This window comes from Anabrus simplex, chromosome 9 (genome assembly GCF_040414725.1).
Source record: "Anabrus simplex isolate iqAnaSimp1 chromosome 9, ASM4041472v1, whole genome shotgun sequence".
Taxonomy (NCBI): domain Eukaryota; kingdom Metazoa; phylum Arthropoda; class Insecta; order Orthoptera; family Tettigoniidae; genus Anabrus; species Anabrus simplex.
Window position 1 is genome coordinate 9,714,982 of NC_090273.1, and position 23,716 is coordinate 9,738,697.

The window sequence follows — 23,716 nt, forward strand, 5'->3', positions numbered from 1 at the left end:
TAAATAAATAAATAAATAAATAAATAAATAAATAAATAAATAAATAAATAAATAAAACAATTTTTGGACATATTTACAGAATGGATGATTGCAGATTAACAAAAAATAATTTTTAAGTACCTTTGGGACAAAAAGGCAACAACTAGTTGGATTTAAGAATTAAAGAAAGATTTAGAAAGAAATAATATAAGAGAAGAAGAAAATTTGGACAGAGATATTTTTAGAAGGAGGGTAGTAAGTATGGAAGGATTCCAAGGAAGATTGAACAAGAAACCTGGTGCGAAGGACAGAAACAAACAGCATAGTGAAAGGATAAAGGATATTGGAAGGAACGGAAGAGAAAACAACAAAGTTTGAAGAACTGAATTGAAATTGGCAAATGGTCCTCAGCAGGCCTCATAGGAAAGAAGAAGAAGAAAACAGACAACAACAGATGCGATGTCCAAAGATTAAATTCATAGGGAAAACTTCAGATCCCTTTGAAATCAAAACGGGAACAAGACAAGATGGACTCTCCCTTTTTCTCTTCAACTGCATCTTTGAAGAAGTGATGGCCCAAACAGAAACTGGTCCTCAAAATTCACCAACCAATCAATTTAGGCAGAAGAGAAATTAACGATAGATTGCTTAGCATTTACAGACGACCTAGCAATCTCAACCCGAGACATTTCAACAGCCCAAAATCAGATTGAACTCTTAAAATAAATTGCGGAAAATGTCGGCCTTCAGATATAATTTGAAACGTTAGAATATGTGACCATCAACAAACAATCATCAGAATTCATGGAGACATAATATGGCAAAATTAAAGGAGTATCACAATTTAAATATCTTCCTGAAACAATTCGGAAAAAATGGACTCGAAAGAAAAGCCAATGAAATTTGATGCCAACAGATGGAAACTGCGCATTGACTAACCCAAAATATCTACAACAAAAATGTATCTCCAAGCAAACAAAACTAAGATAATACAGTACAGTCATTAAACCAGAATGTCCTTATGGATAAGAAACGCTAAATTTGAACAGGAAAACAGTCATTGAAAACAATGAGAAAAAGGAACGCAAATTCATAAGAAAAAATTTTAGGCCTAAAAATAGCGGACGGACAATGCCGACTCAGAAGCAGACAGGAAATCAAACAGTACCCAAATATTCACATTGACATTAAAAGACGCAGGTTAAGATTCTATGGACACATTAAAAGAATGCACCAAGACAGACGTACAAAATAAATAACTCAGTTTATTTCCATGAAAACAGGAGCGAAGGCAAACCAGACAAAATGAAATGGATTGGGGAAATCAGAAGTCATCTGAAACAGGCGGGAACTACGCCGGCAGATTTCTAAAACCGGGTAATCTTCAGATCGAAAATTCACAAATGCGGAGTAGACCAAGAGGAAATGCCAAAGACGAAGACCGGAACAGCTCGGTCTGAGGAAAGAAAGGAAGCTCATAGTAAAAGAAAGAATGAAAGAAAGAAAGAAAGAAAGAAAGAAAGAAAGAAAGAAAGAAAGAAAGAAAGGCAAAAGCACGCCTCTAATATTAGGGAGCTAATTCGCTACTACCAATAATAATAATAACGATAACAATAGTAATAAGTTCAAGTAGGTGGAGAAGTAATTCAGCCATCAGGCTTGAATCGTGAAGCATATAAGGCCTGACTCACCTGGAACAGATATAACAAAAAATCAATATCCAGGAACGCAAAATTAAGACATTACATCTCACTTATCAAACCTGAAACACTACGTCTCAGAAACCTTGGTCACTGGAAGCAGATGACTTAAGGCATAGAAAAATAGGAGAGGAAAATATTGAGGATTATCTTTGGTCCAGTCTACTCAGAGGGAATCTGGATGGAACAAAAGTCTCAGTAGCTTTATTAGCATTCTGAAAAAATCACTGACACCATCAGGAAAAGGTGATTAAAGGTCTATGGCCACATTCTCAAAATGAACAATGACAGGCTAAACAAAATGATTTTCATCCTTGCTCCCTCAGGAACAACTGGCTTAGTGAAACAGAAAACGCCTTCAGGAAACTGGCATCCCACAAAAAATTATTTAAGATCGATTCCAGTTCAAGAAAGGTGTCAACAACCATCATTTTGCTGAGAAAATGAATACCAGGACCAATAAATCATGATCTGATGATCGGAGGAAAATGTTCAGTGCCCAGAGGAAGAGATTTTGGGAGAAGAAAAATGAACATGAGCTAAATAAGTTCTATAGAACTCCACAGATGGAATAATAAAATATACAGTACATAACTTTGTATCTGAACACGAGCATAACGTGCTACGTGAGTGAAATTAATCTCCGTCTGAAATGCCTGTTCTTCGTTGACGATACTTTCACCGACATGACATTGTTACAACATCTTTTTCTTATAAACATTTCGTAGGTACACATCATTCTTAACAATATAGAACACTATACAACAATAATAATATCTAGAAATAGCAACTTTTTACAGAGGATCTATAGGACAGAATATGACCTAAATACAGCGGCCCTATGAAACAGATTATCATGCCCTATTATTTACAAAAAAAAAAAATATTAGCATTAAATTTTACAAAAATAGTTACTTTTATAACCGGAACATACTATTGTCTTCAAGGTAATATTATTCACAAATATAATAAATTAATGTGTATTTTTAAGTATTAACTGCGATTACAGTAATACAAAGTCACCTGTTAGAACTTATGCTACAGGAATTGAAGCTCTACCTTGACGCTTCTCTTGCCATGTTCTTTTGTTATTGTAAGCACACACATGCGTATTAACACAATTCAGTTTTGTTGGGAGCATTTCATCAATCTTAGTACTAATATGTAACTCACGAGGTGTCTGTTGGTCAAGAAATGAGACTTTGGAGTTTGTGTCCACGTTATTCACCACTCAGAGGACTCACTATTCTTTTAAAAACTGCCCCTTTCTAACTACTCATTACATTCATATCTCGGTACTGAAACGTCACAGGACTACTTGGGTATATTATCTCCATACAAAACTCATGAAGCAATAAGGAACAAACGGAGAAAATTACAAATCTTCGACATAAATGAAATGATTATTACTGATATGTGCTCTAAGTTGAAATGTGAAATTTTGGCATTTATCTTTCGTGAAGAGGATTTCGACACACTTTAATCGGTCAAATTTTTTCCTTTCATAATTTCCCTTGATAAATAGCCCGCAGACAAATTTGATAAAAGGATATTCAAGATTAACCTTACGAGGTGACTTACGCAGTGTGCAGGTTTAAAGTCTGTAATTTGGCTCTGTACTACTAGCTATCTTACGAGCATCTCGACAATCACTGATAGCAAGATCTCATTTAATTAAAATTTCCTCGAGATATAAAGCACCAACTTCCGGAAGAGTTCACTCGTACCCCTAAAGCACCGTAAACCTTCCTGTTCTTTCCCGATGATTTCAATTAGTTCGTAATTTTTTCTGATACTGAAGCTGTAACTCACTTGAAGAACGCTTTGACCTTTGCCTTTGACGTGTCCGTATTTTCTTGAACTTCATTTGCAGGGGAGGGAGAACTCTTTCACCGACAGCAATGTACACCTCTCTACCACAGAGTTTTTAAATTCTTCGATTGTGAATTATGGACAAGGGAGTTGAAGAATCCGGTCCCGTAGTCTAGGAGAGGCTTCCGCCATGTAATTTGTAATAATATATATAGCACTGTTTTACATTTGCTTTCAGTAAAATAGCATTGATGGTATTACAGATATAATCAAGATCGCTCCAGAAATGTTTGGCTTTCACTTCTAGCGCTGAACTAATATTCCAGAGCGAATTGGTTGCGTGGTTTGCGTCATTTAGCACTTGGGAGACAGTGGGTTCCAACCCCACGATCGGTAGTCCTTAAGATGGTTTTTCGTGGCGTCATATTTGCACACCAAACTAACACTAAGGCTGTACAACTGTCACATCCTTCCCATTCTTATCCCCGTCCTATGCCATAACACCTACCTGTGTCTTTCACTCCATCGTAACTCTACAGGAATTTTATGATAGCAAGATCCCTTTTGTGAAATCCGAGCAATTTTTTCAATGATATTTACTCACTGTCTTCTTTATTTATTACCAGCCTTACGTCGACAGTGTTCCCGCCTCTCTCTTTACCTTTCTCACCATTCTTCGTCGGCTATTAATTCCTTCTGTCATCAACATTTTTAGGTTTCCAAGATCCTAGGTTGTGTCCTTCATCATTTTCGACAGTTCTGCAGCACTTCGCTGTGATCTGTGAGACATTTCCTTACGTGTGTTATTGACCTTTGTTTCCATCTCGCTATAAAGAGTGTCGATCACTGCCAAGTAGCATTCTTCAAGATTCGAACTCACCAAGGCAAATCTCACTCCCTTTGTTCATTTAAAAGTCTAAACACCAAATTATAACCTCACTTAGAAGTCCTAGTTTGTGGACTGTACATCTTAATTCCCTCAATTCACACACCGTTAGTCTGCATTAGGCACCCACAGTAAAACCTTCCGGGTACTTATTGGTTGCTAGTCTTGTCAATTATAACTCATGACGGTTAATAAAGATAAGATAGCGATGATGCCATGGTCTTGCAGTAAACCTAAGATTAGCTTCTCACTGATATCGCTCAACTATACGGCGAAGTGATGGTGTTGATGTGTCTGTAGATAAAGTTAATCTAGTATTTGGCGAACAGAGCGGTGTATTTCGGAAATCAAATTACTCGCCCGGCATGTCTTAAGTCCATAACGATGTCGCAAGACAAATGTTTGGCAGTCCACCCGAGATTTCACTTGACGTAAATAGAGTGAGTTCATAAAGTATGTACCGAAAAATACATCTTCTACAGTGTGACAAGGTGATCATATTCATTCGTTTGTATTATTCAAAATTAAACAGGGAGAGAAGAACCTACGAACTAAGCTCTTAGTGTAAGTATCCAGAACACTTATTTATAGATTTCGAATTCCTTGTATCCAGTACTACAAGCAAACCAAATATAATCGATATTTGGAATATTCAGTGTTCTTTTACTGAGTTAATTTCCTTGGATTATTCAAGCTTAAAGATAAATAGGGCGATATGAAGTGTATTCTTTACTTCCTCCTCGTCGTGTGTAGGTATTAATCATCCCTCACAGTAAAATATATTAAATCGTCTCTATGCCACATTATCGAAGGGAAATACAATTACATTAATGGCTTTTTTTGTTTGTTTCTTTCAAGAAACTAAACATATTGCATGTAGTTATGCTCTGGGATTCTGAACCTCCTTCCATTTTCTATACTATCACGCGGCCGTTCCTTGACGCTGCATCAGACTGTGTAACTTCTGCAGATTGGTGAGCGTCGTCACGTCCCCTGGCTGCAGTCTCAGAGCCTCCTGGTAGCGCTCTACGGCCTCCTCGTACTTCCCATTGACGTGCAAGATGGCGCCCAAGTTGAGGTGACTCCTAGCGCTCTGCGGAAAATACAAGAAACCATTATAAGTCTATAAGAACGCGTAAAGCATTCACAGAGACATTTAATTGCAGGTCTGTGTTTGGAATGTACAAGCTAACATCCAAGCATAAACAGTAATTCGTAATTTGTAATGAAGTTAAAATCAGCAAAGGGAAAGAAAAGATAAAATCATTCTTAGAGTAATTTGACTATTCATTATATGGTGGATCCAGTGCCTAAACCGCGAATGTGACAACGCTCTTATTTCCCTTAAGACTCGTCACACCTCCCAGCCACATACTGAACAATTCTCGTTATGTTCATTTTCTTGTGCGCGTGTGTAAAAGAAAATAAACCTTAAATACTGTGTGAGCGGGCAAATACGTCATGCAAATATACATTCTTACAGCACGGTACAGTCATCATCATCATTATCATCACCATGAATTCCTTCCAACGAACCGGGCAGGATGTTTAAAAACGATGTACCTCCATTTATTACGGTGTTGGTATGCTTCTTCTCTCTCTAGAGCATCACACGTATGTGCATTACGCACTCGCAGGAAAATGAACACAACGAATATTGTTCTGATGAACAACATATCAATATGTGGCTGGGAGGCGTGACACATCCTAAGGATAAGAGGAGCATTGAGACATTCGCGGTTTTGGCATAGGACCGACGATATAATTACCCCAGTTTTATTTTATGAGAGACAAGAAACACAACAGATGATTTAGAAGGAGTTTATATCATATGCTACTGTATTTAGTTCATTTCTGTAGACATTAAGACATGATGTAAACCACGGTAATTTCATCAGAGTTCTAAAGGATTACACCGACGTCAATGTTGTTATCTCTGCGTGCTCAGCCCAAAGGCTGCTTGGATCCCCAATTATCTTACAAGCAGCTGTCAAAGAAAGGTTAAGAATTCAAGAGCGAGATCGTTCCTGTTGTTTTCCTCACGTCACAGTCAGCGGATTCTCCTCAAAGCAATGCATTAACACACATATTCACGCCATTCGTCACAGGCACGGCTGTGCAAGAAGTGTTGCCAACATCGCTACCCGACTCCGTGGAATAACAGTTGGTCAATTGAGGTCTTGTTTATTACGTTTTACTGTGCATCCCTTGTTTTCCTTAAAATCACCATCAAACCCCTCATTTGATTTGATTTGGATTGCATTACATATAAATTCATTCGACTGGATGTTTCATGACTTTATTTTGCAAACATCACGGAAAATTACATTTAAAAGAGGCAATTTTTTAAGAATAAGGTATAATTTTGCTTTAATCTAATCAAATTTATAAGAAATATGGCCTTAGAATTAATTGTGACAAACTTTATAAAAATTACAACTTAATGTTAAAATATGCTACGTTGCAAGATTTTCGACCTATTTATTACATATTAAAAACATTAAAATATGTTAGTATATTGTGTGGTGTGTCACAAAAGTTGTATTCGCGTTTTACCTAGTGGCACACGGGTCATAGTTTCGACATTCCTCGTTTAAGGGGCCCAAGGTTCGATTAAAAGCCGGGTTGAGAATTTTAATTTTCGCTGCTTATTTCCTCCGGCCCACGGACTGGGTGTTGAAGTCGTCTTCAACATTAGATTTAATCTTAGGTAGTCCCTTCTTTATAGAAACACAGGTCACGCATTAGTCTTAGACTAGGCCACACGGCGTTAATATTATTACTAGCATCGCTCATACCCAGTCACTTCCATATTATCAAAGTCAAGGATGACACTGAGACAGGTCAGTGAAAGTAAGAAACACCATCTTAGCAGAAATAAATGTGAGGCAATGTTGCTGGTAAATGCCATCACTCGAAAGTTTGAGGAGGAAAAGGAAAGAGAAAATGAACGTTTCAGAAATACTTTCTTTATTTATAGAACTGAATCTCGAAATGGTCAGTGAATTATTCACCAAATAGGGATGTATCGAAACCTAGCCAATGAATAGAATTTCTGAGATGAAAAGCCACGAAATCTACGTAATATCAAAAGTTAGGTTAAACTACAAGCTTTCTGTTTACGTGTGAGTGTTTGTACTCACCTGAGGACTGAGCAGCACCGCTCGTCGGTAGAAGAGTTCGGCGCGGTGAGTGAGACCTGCTCGGCGTAATGCCGTCGCGGCGCTCACGACAAGTTCCAGTTCGGAGGGCGCCAGCTCTGCGGCTCGCTCGTAGTGAACTGCTGCCTCGCCGTGGCGGTGTTGTGCCGATAAGAACTGGCCTGCGACAGAGAAACAAGTACTCAGCACTAACAACTGGTGCAACATTCACCAAACACACCTACACTCCCGTACATCAACGGCATTTTCTAAAAGGTGACTAAAATGGAACCCAGCGGATTTCATTTTGTGAGGATAGGTCGGCGACCATGAGCCTCATAGCTGGGTCTGATCCCTCGCATCGATTCATTTTCATTCAGGTTAGAGTTAGAGAATGATTGCCCAGTTGCACTTAATGTTAAAACAACCCCCACGAACTCACTGCTAAGACTGTGAGGTGGTGCAGAAGTTACAGCAGTTTGAATCATATATAACCTTTTATTTTAGAAAGAAATTCTAATGTTTGTGCCACTAACAGTAAATCGCTCATCCCAGTGAATAACAATATAAGTTAAAGAAACTAAAGTTCTCAGGGGAAGCATTTTTTGTTTTTAAACAGTACGAAATCTCCGATTCACAAATGTTGTCAAACCATTCTCCCTTTAATGAAACAGCTTTCTGAATAATGGTTTTAGTTGTATTTTGTTTAATTAAAAAACTGAATGAAGTATTTGCTTTGTACCGTGAATGAAAGTCACTTGTCCTGCATTGACCAGATCAGTGAAAACCGAAGCATGTAAGTCACATTTGTTAGCTGTAAGATTGAACAGTTCTCTTTAACAGAAGCATCAGTGTTATTTTACTGCCAATAATTAATTTACAAGATGATAATGTACACATAACAATCACCACAGAAAATATACTACACACAAGACAAACTGACTTGTCTTGTTGAAGCCACTGTTATTAACAATATTAAGCCTCCGTGGCTCAGGAGGTGGCACGCGGTCTTTTCACCGCTGGGTTCACAGGTTAAAACCAGGTCACTCCATGTGAGATTTGTGCTGGACAAAACGGAGGCGGGACAGGTTTTTCTCGGGGTACTCGGCTTTCCCTGTCATCTTTCATTCGAGCAAAACTCTCCAATACCATTTTATTTCATCTGTCATTCATTAATCATTGTCCCTGAGGAGTGCGACTGGCTTCGCCAGCCGAGACAATTCCTATCCTCACCGCTGGATGGGGGTTTCATTCATTCCATTCCTGACCAGGTCGAATGAGGGAAACAGGCTGTGGATTTTCATTCTGAATATTAATGAGATAAACTAAACTTATCTGATTCTTACCGGGGATTGTTTTACATTCTTGAATAATCTGGAAGTAATATTTAACTGTTTCTTCAATATTATGAAGAAATGACTTATCTTGTTAGTGTCAAAGAATAGACAGCATTGGCCTTAGTAGATTAATGCAAGAATTAAAATAACAAAAGTGACTTATCTGGTTTTTTCTGGGAAGAGTGAAATACTTCCTTTAGAAATCTATGCTTACTTTTTGTGAATCACTGGGTCCTTCAAATGACTCCCATTCGCTCCCTCTCGAAGTGTGGCCCTTTACATAAATTTGCCGACAACTCATGGCTGCATTCTTCTTGAGGTCCACAATTGCTGGCCTGTTGACATAAACGCGTTGTCCGAAATACCTATAGAAGCAAACTCCCACTGTGTGTAGAATTCATACTTTGGCATCTTCTGGCTATCATAAAGCCCTAGAGGACTCTCAACTAGGCAGCGTGCGTTGTGACCCTTACATGAGTCTTCGCATTGCTTCCACTTACTTGAGTCAGGATCTTCCCTCGCTCAACACTTGTCATTTGACCCCAACGCTTTGTGCGGCACAACCCTATCCCTTCTTCTATCAGTACCTTCAGTATTGGACCACTTCCCTTCTTCTCTTTTTGTAAGAGTTAATAGAGGACGGATTCTGAGTACTTCCTCTTAAAACAATGATCATCACAAAATGAAAATTTAGGGTCTTTACAAATATGGGGATTCGAGATTTTGGACTGATCACTATTGTTTTTTACCCTGTAGGGTAGGTTATTCCTTTGGACTCAGCGAGGAATCCCACCTCTACCGCCTCAAGAGCAGTGTTCTGGAGCGTGAGACATTTGGTTGGATATACAACCGGGGAGGAAGACCAGGCGGCCTCACCTGCTGTGCTGAACAGTGCCCTTGTGGAGGGATGGGGAGATTGGAACGGATAGAGAAGGAAGAGGGAAGGAAGCGGCCGTGGCCTTAAGTTATGTTCCATTCCGGCATTTGCCTGAAGGAGGAGTGGGAAAATCACTACAAAGATGGCTGAGTTGGAAATCGAACCCCTCTACTCACATGACCTGCGTGGACCGCGTGCCAGTCCTTGTACCACTTTTCAAATTTCGTGGCAGAGCTGGCAATCGAACCCGGACCTCCGGGGGTTGCAGCCAATCACACTAATCACTACACCATAGAGATGGACGATTATTATTTTGCAAAGTGAAAATCAGTAAATTTCATACGTTCTTTGGTGCCGAACTTTTTCAACTGCTCCGAACGTTCTTTGAAAAACTGCAGAGTATGATTATATCGTTGTAGAGGCAAATTTTATGGGTTATTTGATTCAGCGCCTCATTTCTGAACCACCATGTTTGTGTTGCAACTGGATAGAAAGTTCGCAATACAACTAGGGGCGAAGAAAGCTAAAATCACTCACTTGTTTCGCTTGGCACAGAGTACTTACTTAAGTAAGTACTCATGTATTATAATATCATGTACCAGCTTACCGTAGTGGTGGTGAACTCCTGGGTCAGCCGGGGCAAGATCAAGCGCCTTCTGGAACCAACGTTCAGCCTCCCACAAGCGGCTTTTCTGTTAAAAGAAACAACACGAATTTTAATTGTAAAGTAATTGATGAGGTAATGATGGTTGCCCTGCCAGGAGTACTTTAACACAGACACTGTTAATAAGGTGTAACCTCCTTTTGAAGGCAAAGTAAATTCCAGTATGATCAAGATTTAACACTGAGGTTAAAAAGGCGCAAACTTAAATTTGGATGAAAAATATCACGATATCTAGAACATCTGAATGCTATGTATTTAATAATTTCAATTTTTCCGGAAAACCATTAAATGTACCAACATTGTTGTTAAAAACTTTCCGACTTTTACTCACGGTTGTCATTTTTATACGAATAACTTATATTATCTCAAAAACTACTGCATGAATCAGATTATAATATTTATAGCACATTGTATATTATCTTAGGAACAGGACTCATATAAAGATATATTGAATATTGTGATGTAAGCATCAAATCATTACTCGAGTCCTGTTTGCGCAGCATTAGTACAGTGGGTCACCACTTGCATCGCAAATATCTTCGCACTGTGTGACTGTCTTATGTTAATTTCTCGCGGTGGTTGCGCGGTGCTCAAGGCTGCCAACCCGTCTAATTAGGAACTAAGAAGAAGTGCCTCTCGAAGGGAGTGTGTTCTAAGGACAGAGAACTGACCATTCTATGCGGGCTAATGGTGAAAAGCTGAATTAATCTATATCACCACCTTTTTCTTTCCGGCTGGCGGGCACAGAACAAATTAACAATTTTTCCTTGCCGTGCGATAGCAGCAAATTCTATGTTACATAGCAGTGAAATGGTGAATTAATTTCTATTTCCGCTTTTTCTTTCCGGCTGGTGGCCCTGGACCAAAATGACCGCCTTCTTGCCGTACGATAGCAGCGCATTCTATTTGGACTAGTGGTGAAAAGATGAAATACCTTTTTTTTCTTGCTAGTTGTGGAAACTTAATTATGAATGCCGGATAGGAACAACGCCTACGAAATTGTTCTTGGTAGATAGCGCCTCGAGATCGAGAGAGCAGTGTATCTGTCCATTGTTGATTCAATACCTCTGCTTTGCCTGCGAGTGTTCTAACGGTATGTATTTCTGATCATTCGTCGAAATGGCGTGCTACTCTTCATTAGGTTATAAAACGAAAGGTACTTTGGTCGATCCCTGGACATGGCAATGAACGCCTGTTCTACTCTAAAAGGAATTCCAGGTAATGTTTGCGTATTTCCTACGTCCTCGTCTCCTTATAAAGCTCGCGTGAAGGTCTGGAAATTCGCCACCACCCATTCTTTTACATTTCAAGCAGACTCATACAACAATGTTTGTCTCCTACTGTTCATGTTTGCGTCTTCGAAGTCTCCCCTAGCCATAACCTAAATAACCTCAACAGAGTCTGCCAAAATATTCCGCTCTGAGCGCTTTATATAAAGAAACAAAAGACGCTTACTGTGAATAGCGGTCAGAAATATTGCAGAAAGCTGTTCATTCAACTGTTTCGTAACTAATGCTCGTGGAACTGGGGGCTTGTTTGAAATTAACAATAATTATTAACGGAGAAATGAAGGCATTGATGAGTGATAACACACAAATATCCTCGGAAAACAGATGAAAGGAGTGTTACTGATCTGATTGCTCTGGCTCTCTGTGTCCATCAGAGGCTTTCCGATTACAATGTCTCGGTTCAAATCCGGCAGAGGTAGTTGCACTTTATATGGGTGGAAACATGTCTATTCCACACTCAAAGTCGTACGATGTCTCTGATGACACACTTGGTGTTTACCGGACACAGCTAATTAAAATACAACCACGGAAATCTGGTTTACATTTGGTAGAATACAATGGAACGTTGAAATTCAGACGTAGGCAGCGTATGTGTCGTCAAACTGGACACGGTAGCTGACGTCATAAAATTATTATTATTGATTTGAATTGTATTACATCATGTGCAATCGGCGATATATCCCTTAGAAGTTGAATATATCTATTTGTCTACGAATTAAACTATAAATTATCTACCGAGGGAATAGGCGTGCAATTAGGATCATAGGCCTGTGCGGTTTCTTTCGGGAGATGGTGGTTGGACTTCCACCGTTGGCAGCCCTGAAGGTGGTTTTCCATGGTTCACCATTCTCACACCAGTCAGATGCTGGGATCCTTCCATCGCCGGAAACCTTCAATACATTCGTGCGACGTAAAACCACTAGCAAATAAATAAATAAATAAATAAATAAATAAATAAATAAATAAATAAATAAATAAATAAATAAATAAATAAATAAATAAATAAGGTACCTACGAATGACTCACGCACGACTGAGACACGTACAATGCAGACTGTACTCACGTTTCTCGCCAGCATGGTGCCATAAAGGAGGTAGGCCGGTACGTGGGTTGGTTCTGCCCGAAGAGCCGCTTGGAACCAGCGCTCCGCGTGCTTGTAGTGCCGGAACCGGAAATAAGCCTCCCCTAACAGGTTGTAGAGCACCTGCAATGAAAGAAAAGACGTACATGTTCACTGTTGATAAAGGAACAAATGGTATAGGAGAAGGGAATCTCGAGCCTGGCGAATTAAATATTGGTGTTTGTGGAGCGCCAAGCGCAAGGAGCAAACAACAAATAGATCAAGTTGGACGAGTGTCAGAAATATTGAAGAACGTAGAGACCGACATTGGAAGACGAGGTTTACTTTGGATTAGGGTAGATCACGTCAGTGTCTTGCAGTACGCTCTATACACAAACAACATGAAACCCGAACCTCATCCCTACGATATTATTCAACTAGCTCGTACATGATATATACTACATAACATACAATGTAATAAGCCGTACTGCTTCCTAAATACTAAAATGATGTGATACCAAAAGAACAATATTAATAATGATAATTACTTTGATAACTGTATAATAACTTATTATTTAATGTTAAAAACTTGGGATAAGGATTACAGAATTAGGCAATCAGACCTAAGCACTACCACTACAATTTGACTTTACTAATAATATTGTACCAGGGCTAGTTAAACTGCGCGCCTTCTCTATGTCAAGAGACTTGAACTGGAGAACTTCCAGAAACCTTCGTCTTCTACAGTTAGATGTCTCTACCATCGATTTAGTGGCTCCCTCTTCTGGACTAAAGATTAACTACTGGATAGAGTAATAGCCTATTTACTTTTAAAGTTTATGAACTGGTTCTGAGGATTGTTTTGTTAATGTACCGTAGATGTAAACACTTCAGATGGTCCCTCCTGGATTGTAATCAACCTATCAGTTTCTTAGAAATATCTTCTCCTGCCAATTAAAACCGGGGGTGTGCTCAGGAATTCAACCTATCAGTAAATAGTTCTGGAAGCTTTCCATTTATGGTTCTATATAAGCAGGGCACTTTAGGACCGGTTTGTCTGAATTGTTCCAGTGCTGAGGAGTGCTACTTAAGGCGAGCCAGGAGGCAGGGACGTGGCCTGTATGAGAAAGATCCAGCGGCTCAAGATAAGAGCAGATTTTACCTAGACATGTGATACTTCCTGTGGGTAATTTGAGGTAATGGTTTCAACCTCTTTTCATTTAATGTAATTTTATAAACTGGTGGTTTGAAATGTAGAACTTTTGACAAGCCTGAGGACTCTGGTTCTATTCACTACTAGGAAATATGTAATGTAAATGAACAGTGAGTGATGACCCTCTGTCGTTTCCCATTCAACGTTGCATTGGGTAACTAAAGCTTTCAACCTGGAAATTTCTTAAATCTTGTCTTGGCATTAATGTTTCCTCTTTAGTCACCCCGGCGTAACCTAGGATTAGCCTCTGTATCTTCGGGCCGTTTTAACAGTTTCTAGAAGGAGTGCAGGTGTCCCCCCCCCACCTTGCATTTTGTTTATGACCGGTTATGTACAGCCTTTTCTTTTACTATTAAGGCCATGTAGTATGGGGAATTACGCCTCTGTGCCTCCTGTATAATCCGTAGTGTGTCTTGTCTTCGATTCTTGTTCTCTTTTTGGAACATTGATCAAAGCTGGTGTGAATAAATTGATGAACATTTTAAAGTGAAGTCACCCGATGTGACCCTGTCTAATTTCAGTGTATCAGAGGAAACTGATTGCCTGAGCGAGGCTAGACTGTGGTATATTTGGAACTCCGACTCCTGAGTAGTGTAACCGTCTTGGAGCAAATCTTGCTCCTATAAACACTTTGTACTCTTTTCTATGTAAATTAACAAATTGATAATTATCTCAAATTTGTACCTGATTTTTGGGACTTCTAAGTCCCTATTATTGTTCGAGCGGACGAGATCATTAATAATCTATTCTATTTGCTTGGCATTCATTTAGATTTTTCTCTCTCTCAATTTTAATCTAAAAAAAAAAGGAAAACAAGTTGCTCTCAGTAATTCGATGTCCTGCCATTCAAGCCAGGTGCTTTCTAATCCTCTGAAAGTCACGAAAACCCGGTATCAATAATAATAATAATAATAATAATAATAATAATAATAATAATAATAATAATAATAATACCAAATATATAAATACCGCTCAGGTAAACAAATGTAAGTATCTAGGTGAAATTATTGAATGATCATGGCGAAATCAGCAAGCTAACAAAGAAAGAACTGAAAATCTTCAAGGAGCGTACAAAATTACTTGGAACATGTACAATAAAAGAACTAAATCAACGAAGGTAAAGTTACATTATAACACAGTTGTTAAAACAGAAGCACTTGATGCAGCTGGAACTATTACCATTGGTGGGAAATCTCGAATAAAGATGAAGAAAGGAAAATCCTCAGAAATATATTTGGATCAACGTGTGAAAATTGAATTTGAATGAAAAAGAAATCACATGAAATATATCAAGTTACAGAAAAAAATCGCAGATACAATGAGGAAAACGCGATTACAGTTTTATGGTCACTTATGTAGAATGGACAAGAACAGACTCACAAAGAAAATTTTAAACTTAGCCTTATCAATGAAAAATCACAATAATTGACTAAAAGAAATAAGTGAAGACCTAAAGGAAATTGGCGTTAATGAAGAAACCATTCAAGGAGGAACAAAATTCAGAACCTTAATTCACGAAGACAAATTTTCTGTAAAGCCCACCCGACTAAATACAGGATGCACTGAACGACGTAAAAAGGAATACAGCGAGAAGATGAAGAGATATTGGGAAGAGAAGAAAAAAAGTGCTAATAAGTTCACACGCACTCCTTAGATCAACAACAGCAACAATCTACGGTATCCTGTCGTAAAAGTAGAGTGGGTTTGGGACCACGGTTCTCATAGCGGAGTCCGGCATTGTTTCCACTTACTTGCGCCAGCCTCCTCACTTTCATCTTCTTTATCTGACCTCTCTTGGTCAACTCTTGTTCTTTTCCGACCCCGAAGGTATTAGGTTTGCAAGGCCTAGAGGGCTTTTCGTTTTCTTTGCCTGATTGGAGTCGTCAACATGATAGCAAAGCGCGACGCCCGCAGTTATCACATTACAGTCGAAAGGCGTTACAAGAACTCGGAAGCGAGAACCAAATAACGGTCGTTATGGACGATAGTCGCAAAAACCGGTTCAGTCACTACTGATCTGAATTCAGGGCAGTCGCCCAGGTGGCACATTCCCTATCTGTTGTTTTCCTAGCCTTTTCTTAAATTATTGCAAGGAATTTAGAAATGTATTGGTTTGTATGTTTCAGCCCGCACACTTTTAAAAGAAGAGCGGAATGAGTACTACAGTTGTGGAGAGGACTAAGAGGAAATTTTCTTTTAATATTTACGTACAGCAGTAACATGTCAGTGAGGAAAGAAGTAGCAAATATCACAACATCTTCTTGTTGTATTATAACTCTCTGCATGCACTCAACTAATCATACACATTTGTGTGATAAACATTGGTTACATTTTAGCTCGTGATGGCTATTGTTCTTGACTGCTTCTCAGTGCTTGAAAGTTTAAAGGCTTCACAAATTTTGGAAATGGTTTTGAACACTTTTTGATTAGGACAGACTTTTGCATTGGCCACTTGCCTACCATAATAACACTGTTTATTAACATTTTTCTCTCACTTTTCACTTCACTACACTCAAGTGGTCTACTGTTTGGGGTCCTCTGTGGCAGGAACACTCGGGACTGCGTGAAATCCTAACCCTGTGCAGATACGTTGCGATGTTTCCATGCCCGGTTACTATTGTTCTCATATTTGGCGTTAGGTTGATTTTGGTGTTTAGTCTACCTTCAACTGTTGGAGAGAATTCCTTTGTGATTGTACATTTTGAAGTTTCTCCCCATTTTCGCTGCCGTTCATTAATAAACTCTCTTTTGAGGTTACTTTTAACTGTGTTGATGGATAACTTGTCTTGGCTAATGAACAAGATATTCTCTCTGTCCTTACAAATTGTAGAAAGCGTTGAGTGAGACATACGTAGTAAACTGACGTTTTGTAATCGCCATACTGTTTGTGACTTACTATGAATGAACACCCTTTCCCTTGCCTTCACTATTTTAACAGACAAACTGATTTGAAATCGACAATCCACTGAAAATAAGCTTTACATTGTTGTCAACAATCCCCAAAGTAATAAACAAAACTCAACAATGGGCGTTATAATTGATGCAATTCTTCAAAAATGTGATAAAATAGCATTTTATACGATTTGTCGTAATAGTGTTTAGATGGGATCGTCATATCCTACACGTCGTTAAAAGCGATGTCGCGATGTCGGTTTCGACTGTATTTATTTGAAAGAGTCACCTACTTCCCAGACAATATAAACGGGCACAAGACAACGTTTAACGCGGAACGATATTAAATCTAATACCACAAGATATTTCGTAAAATACGAGTATAAATTAACGCTACAATACTGAAACCTAATAAATATAACTTCACACATAATTAACATTGTGGAGCCGGGAACTACAGCTAGTAAATAAGGAGCTACAAAGTCCTCGCTAGTAGAGGAGGGACAGTATAAGTTCTCCAACATTGAGTAGCTCCAATTTTCTCCGCTGGAAATGTCACGGCCATGTTGCTAGCAATTTGGACGGAAGGTTCTCCATATCTCGCGAAGGCACGCTTCCAAATTAAAAGTTTCCTCTCGTGGAAGGGGTGGGCTGGCTTGATGGCTCTGAAGGGAACAAATTGGTCGGACTCGCCGTACAATGGCATCGCCTCATCGACTGCGCGGGCATCAGTCACAGTTATATGGAGCAGCACTCAGATTGAAAACGGCCTCAGCATCAATCTCCCCGGCCCGTTCCTTGTCGTGCGCGCTGCTGTACTGGCGTTAAGAACACCAGTCATTATGAATACTGAGCGGGTTGGCTCACTCTTAAGAACCTGATTTCGATTCTTATTCTTCCTGGCATTTCACCGGTTACCTGGGGTGCGGATTAACCCTAGTTTTACAACCGGATGCCTACACTGTGCGATGTGCTCGTTATTGGCTGTTTCTCTGCTGTATCGCATGTTTTTTAGAGAAACAAATATATACAACCTCCTAAACAGACGAACTAAGCTCTACTCAAGGCACGAATAGAACCCATGGCACTCTAAATCAAAATATCATTGCACTGACAATTCAGGTCTGGATTCATACTGGACGTGGATTCGATTCCCGTCATCAAGACTGAAAGTTGAGAAGCGGCATTTCTACTTCTGGAAACATGAAAATGGGAAGAATAATATGCCATATGATATCTTGTTTTTTCTCTCTAACTTGAAATTAATTTGGCTTTCCCTTCCTGGAGGGATGTATTTGACTGTTACATCTTTGAATGGAGCTTCACAGTCCTGTATTACGACATAGTCCCTGATCCAGAGCAATTACCCGACTGGGAATTGAACACAGGACCCTTTAAACCCCTTGTTAGCATTCAGCCAAAGCAACAAGACCCATCCCATTATATTGAGATGGGGCAGCAGTAATGTTACAACTCTTACAATTCTCGTTCAGCACACCGTTGTTATCAAGGAACGTAGCAAGCTTCTTTCAGATCATACACTGATAAACGTGGAAACGAGCGTACGTCAACAATGGACGGTTTCTGTTACTATTTCTTACCCTATTTGACTGTTGAATAATGAGGACCCGTGGATCAGTGACCTCATTCATGACTGGGACGAAGGAAGTCTTAACATATTCTAGATTTTGAAAATAAAATGGAACGTGTATCGCGGGCTATCCAAAATAATCGCCCCGCGATTCCATGACAGTGATGTAGAATCGTGAGACCCAGACAGTGTGGCCGCCAGCAGAGACAAAATGTATTACCAGTAGAAATTGACATCAATTCAATATTCATGAGAAAATCTACAACCTAACAAGAAACGTCTGCAAAACCAGTAAAACACAAATGGCGAATGAGCGAGGTACTCACTGTCTTGTTATCATCGTTCGAATAGATGTGGGAGATGTGAAATGTCATCGTTCTTGTAGATCGGATTCCAAACAAAACTAGAGGTCAACATTACCGCCCGCTGACACTGCCAGTTCCAGCCTCGTTTGTGAAAGACATTTTCACCATCGGAATGTTGGCAGAGAGTAGGTAATTAAATCACTAGATTGCTTTCCAAAAGCGCTGGATTCAGTTTCAAACCTCTCCGCAGTGCTCATGTGGAGTGAGGACATGTTATGCTGTTTATTGCGAATCATCCATCAGATGTCGACCTTAAGCCTTGAGCAGACCCCTTGGTCCAATTCCGCAGGAGTAGGCTTCCTGCCAACACCGGGTGTCGCCCTCTCCTTATCTGATCCTCATAATCACTTACCCATACCCGCAGGTCTGCAACGGGTGTCAGATAGAGAGAGACCTGGACCACACCTTTCCGGAAGTCACACGCAATGAACGTTTGTATTAATAATTCCTTTGCTCGTCATTGATATACATTTTTTAAAGTTGCTTTACGTCGCACCGACACAGATAGGTCTTATGGCGACGATGGGATAGGAAAAGGGCTAGGAGTGGGAAGGATGCGGGCATGGTCTTAATTAGGGCATAGCCCCAGCAATAGCCTGGTGTGAAAATGGGAAACCAAGGGAAACGACCTTCAGGGCTGCCGACAGTAGGGTTCGAACCCAATAAATCCGGAATACTTTATACTGGCGGCACATAAGCGACTGGAGCTATCGAGCTCGGTACCTATCTGTGCCCGTGCGACGTAAAGCTGATTGGAACTGCTGCTACTATTGTGCTGTTATATTCCTATATTTTGCCATAACGTACTCAAATTCATCCAGTGATAGCGCGTGGGACGTCTGTTAACCTGAGTAACTCTAGTATCTGAACCCATGCATGTATTTGCAGTTATTTAAGATTAAATGAGACATGGACAAATATGATGCTATCAAATACTTCAAGACCAAAGCCATGGATATATAATTCTAGCATAGAATGTGAACCCACCTCACTGGTTTGTGGTAAATATTCGACCTCACCTGGATCGTTGTTCGTATCGGGAGGAGAAAGTGATCTCGAAACGAAACGCAATAAAAATGACTGTTGGACACTGCCCAAAACGTCTTCGCTGTATAGAGAGAGAGAGAGGAAGAAGAAAAAAGATAGAATGGTGAAGAAAATAAAATACGTGGCGAGGAAGCCAGCGTCGTCACTTCCGACGTCTTGGAGCGTCGACACGGTTTACAAATGTTGAGGCGGAGGTGCGGCCACACCCTGGCCAGTAAGTCACAGGTAGAGCTTGCAATGAACACCAAGTAGTTTGGAGTAATTCACTCGGCTCGGGAACTGGCTATTTGCGCTTCCCCCAGAATTCCTGCAACTCACACAACACTCAGCTTCGGATACCATTCACCTGCTTCAGGCTAGAAATAATCTGACGAAATTAATATATCTTCATTCGACTGCAGATCATTGGTAGAGTATCAGCCCGTGGAGCGTTCCAGCCCGACAGAGTTAGTCCGTTCGACATTCCAAGTCGCACGATGTCGGCATTTAAGAGATCTCTCGCCTGGTAGATTTGGTGTTCACGCGATAAAATCACCCATACATCGTCCACCTGAGATCCACTTTACCGTACAATCTAGGAGAGTAAAACCGAACGTCGAGAGTGACGTAAAATTCTTGCGCAAGTTAATCGAGATATTATTATTATTATTATTATTATTATTATTATTATTATTATTATTATTATTTAGCGTATGGCAACACATTCGAATATACAACAATATATAAATTATATACTAGGGCGTTATTAGAATTAGCGATAAAACAGAGTATACAATGAGAATGTATCCACTTACTGTATATAGTGAAAGTAAATTTGTCTATCCAGTTATCAGGATATGGGGTGAATGTTAGAAAGTCCTTCAGCTCACCCGAGTACACTGTTGCACAATGTGCTGGATGGTCTGGGGAGTCGCTCCACAAACACAAGATGGATCAGAAATGTTGTTCCATTTGTAAAGGAAGTCATTATATACACCATGGTTTGTAGGAATCCTGTTGGCAGTTTTCCACGTACGTCGAGGCCGATCAAAAGCAGCTTGTTTAATTTGGGTATTTAAAAAGCTTATAATGCCTGGTATTAGATTTTTGATCTATTTTTTTCCCAACGATCATTTATATTGCAGCTCTTGCTGAAAAGTCCAACAGCAGGTCTTATTGCTGGATGTCTGGATTTTAAGCTGCCAGATATTGCACTTGGAATGAAGTCATGAATTGGAAGATCAGGGTGATCCAATATTTCTCGCGAATGCAACCACTTAGCTATAGGATCATAAACACACGGCCAACTGTCTCGGTAATAATAATAATAATAATAATAATAATAATAATAATAATAATAATAATAATAATAATAATAATAACCCGACTCCTTTTCTGAATGGTCATTGTTGAGGCCTCCGGTTCAGAGGGCCTCGTGTTCGATTTCTGAGCAGGTCGGGGATTTTAATCGCGTATTATTAATTCTTTCGCTCGGAGAGAGGGCGTTTGTGTTTGTCCCAACACTCTCCTCTTAACAGTGAGACAACACACCACACTACCAACCACTACAGAAACTCGTCATAGTGATTGCATACCGCCACATACGGTTGGCGTCCGGAGGGCATCCGGCCGTAAAACAGGGCCAGATCCACACGTGCGAGACAGTTGATGGCCGTGACCCCACCGGTGTGGAAAAAACGGTATAATAATAATAATAATAATAATAATAATAATAATAATAATAATAATAATAATAATAATAATAATAATAATAATCCCGTGGGGTTTTCCTGTTCCACTATCGGATGCGTCCCAGGTGGCGGATCTGGGGTCTCGCCGGACTTGTCCGGACGGTCGGAGGGGAATGAAATACCTCTCGCGGACAGCCAGAAAACATCATGAGGCAATCTCTACGACTCAACACCTCAGTTCTACCAATGAGGTTGATTTTCTTCAACTTACTAGCATGACGGAAACGTCACTTCAGGACATTACTACCCCAGGCCCTAGTGTTCATACTAGTCTTTCTCGGTCATCGGATTCTGGGGGACCGAGAACATTGTGCAGGAATGGATCGGAGCTTCGCAAATCTCTTCGCCTAAAGCGCAAACATTTCATTGGCGCCTTAAACTTCAATACTCTTCTTAAGACTGCACAACTAACAAGCATACGCGTCTTAGTTTTAGAAACCAGGTTTGCTAATGGAAATCATTTCGATGCAGACAGTTACAGAATTTCCAAAGGTAAACCAGAAATTTCCCTCGATAATAAGCCAGATCAATTTGGTACTACGTTTGCAGTGAGGAGAAATCTTACAAACTCAGTACTGAACTTCACGTCTCCTTCTGATAGAATTTCACTACTATTAATAACAAAGTCTTCACACTAATCAATGGCATGCACCTACAAACAACTACAATCAAAAAGATCCACAGAAAGTAGACGACTTCTGGGAACAACTACAGGAAGCTACAGACAAAATTCCGAAGCCTCATATCAACATAATTTTGCGAGATTTTAATACACAAATTGGCAAGGAAAAGAAGTTCAGGACCATCGTGGGACTCTATCCACCTCACCAGAGAACCAATATAAACGGAGAAAGATTAATTGGATTCTGCGAGTGTTTCGATTTAAAATTAATGTTAGCTCATTTAATGGCACTACCACGAAAGAAAACGAATTGGAGACCCCCTAACTTTCGTTTAGGGGAATTCCAGTTTGATCATGTAGCGATTTCTAAGAAACATCAAAGGGGAATTATGAATGTTAAAGTCAAAAACGGAGTTATTGTCTCTGAACACAACTTATCTATATTTATAGTCAAATTTCAACCTGACAGACCCAAAATCAGAACAAACAGGAAACTGCGAATTGACCCGGAACATCTTAAAGAAAACTCGGGCTCCCTTATTGCAAATATCTCCAGCCATAATCCACCGAACGTGTTAAAACTCAAAGAAGCATTTGTAGAAGCTTGAAAAAATATATAGGCATTCCTCCCAGGAAACGCAAATATAGATGGTGGAATGAAACCTGCGACAAGGCCATAGAAATTAAAATGAGAGCTTAGAGAGATTGGAATTCCCCCCCAAAAATTGAACAAACTTGGCAGCAATTCATTAAGATCCAGAAACAAACCTAAAAATCATGAAATGTGAGAAACGCAAGTAAAATCACTGAAGACTGGCAGAAATTGAACTGGAATTAAAAAAAATTAACACACGAAACTTTTACAGAACTTTCAGAGAAGAAATATCAAATTACCAGGCACCTAGCGTTTGTTTCAAACGTCCGGATGGAACTCTAGAAAAAAAATAACCAGAAAAATTGCAAACTGTTAGCAAACCTTTTTCAGAAAATTTTAAACTGTGAATCTCGTGGAGAACAGCTCACTTTTGAGAAACCCACACCAAATCCAGAATCCGAACCACCTACATTAATAAGGCTCCAGGTGAGGACGGTATAATTGCCGAAACGTGGACAATTGGTGGCTATATACTTGCCCCAAAACTTCATACTAGTCTTAATGATGTCTAGATCACAGAAAAGATTCCTGCGGACTGGAAATGTGCAGTAATTCACCCACTGCACAAAAAGCTGATAAAACTGACATCACACAACTATAGATATATCTTCTTGGTATAAGTTACCTATAAAATTTTCTCCAAAGTTCTACTGAGAAGACTTGAAAGACAAACAGATCACCTCAAAGGAGAATACCAGGCAGGTTTCAGAAAAGGCAGATGATGCACAGAACAAATACTCAATCTCAAAACTGTCTTAAAGTGCGCAAAACTAGACAAACAATGATCACCTTGGTAGACTTTAGAAAAGCATATGACTCCATGGACCGACAGACACTTTTCAAAGTACTCGAAGAAT

At 39.6% G+C, this 23,716-nt stretch overlaps 1 protein-coding gene across 1 annotated transcript in view; it reads right to left on the minus strand.

The window, feature by feature from the left end:
* Positions 1-5,299: 5,299 nt before the first annotated feature.
* Tmtc2 (Transmembrane O-mannosyltransferase targeting cadherins 2) overlaps positions 5,300-23,716 on the minus strand; it is a 437,765-nt gene continuing 419,348 nt past the window's right edge. Inside the window, exons 9-12 of the mRNA XM_068229241.1 lie at positions 12,748-12,888; positions 10,339-10,423; positions 7,521-7,699; positions 5,300-5,470 (exon numbers count right to left, since the gene is read on the minus strand). Coding sequence (XP_068085342.1) covers positions 5,300-5,470; positions 7,521-7,699; positions 10,339-10,423; positions 12,748-12,888 — 576 coding nt within the window. The remainder of the gene's footprint in view (positions 5,471-7,520; positions 7,700-10,338; positions 10,424-12,747; positions 12,889-23,716) is intronic.